The following is a 727-nucleotide window of genomic DNA, read 5'->3' as shown; positions in this document are numbered from 1 at the left end:
TTTTTTTTTTCTTTTCTTTTTAAACAGCAGGACAGAAGACTGTTGGAAACATGCATATCTCATTTCCTGCTCTTCTCAAGCTTCCCAAGCAAACTCCATCTTGGATTGAGCCTTGCTCAGTTTCTAGAAAACTGGTTTCTTGGTGAAACAAACTATGATTATCAAAATATTAGAATCAAAGGAATTTCATTAAGTCTAGAAGATGCTTTAGCAGGTGAGCAATGAGAAGAGAGATGGCTTTTAGTGAAGTTTATCTGTAGCAGGCAGCTATGCTATATATAGACCATTAATTCCCATATTTCTCTTTTCAGTTTCTCTTTTTTCAGGTTTTCTTTTCTTCTCTCTTTTTCTAGTTTCACAAAGCAAGAAGAAAGATCAAGACATTCTTAGAAATATGAAAGGTAATTCTAAAGCCAAAAACATTCTTGGTGAATAAAGAGCAGAAATTAAAATTCAAAACTATTTTGCACGGAAATTGGTTTTGAAATTCCTAGTATACTTTTGAAAACTAAGAAAAGACAGGTCGAGCATGAAAAGCATTACAAATTTGGAATGCTCAAAATAGATACACCAGAGACTCTTACCTTCTCATCCAGCATGTCAGGGTGCTCAGTGAGCCAGACGCAGAGGCACTGGAAAGCTGCAACTATCATGGAGTGAAGGTCGCGGGAGTGGAGCGGGGCTGGGCGGCTGCACTGGTACACTATGTAGCTGCACACTGAACTAA

General features: G+C 37.8%; 1 protein-coding gene across 1 annotated transcript in view; it reads right to left on the bottom strand.

Moving 5' to 3' along the window:
• Window positions 1-584: 584 nt before the first annotated feature.
• Window positions 585-727, bottom strand: part of LOC104074862 (ral GTPase-activating protein subunit beta-like) — a gene marked incomplete at its 3' end in the record, with an annotated part of 32476 nt that continues 32333 nt past the window's right edge. The window contains 1 exon segment of the mRNA XM_009575152.1: window positions 585-727. This exon segment is cut by the window's right edge and continues 31 nt beyond it. Within this exon segment, the coding sequence (XP_009573447.1) occupies window positions 585-727 (143 nt within the window).

The sequence above is a fragment of the Fulmarus glacialis genome, unplaced genomic scaffold (assembly GCF_000690835.1).
Source record: "Fulmarus glacialis isolate BGI_N327 unplaced genomic scaffold, ASM69083v1 scaffold9273, whole genome shotgun sequence".
NCBI lineage: Eukaryota > Metazoa > Chordata > Aves > Procellariiformes > Procellariidae > Fulmarus > Fulmarus glacialis.
This window is presented reverse-complemented; position numbering and strand designations above follow the sequence as displayed.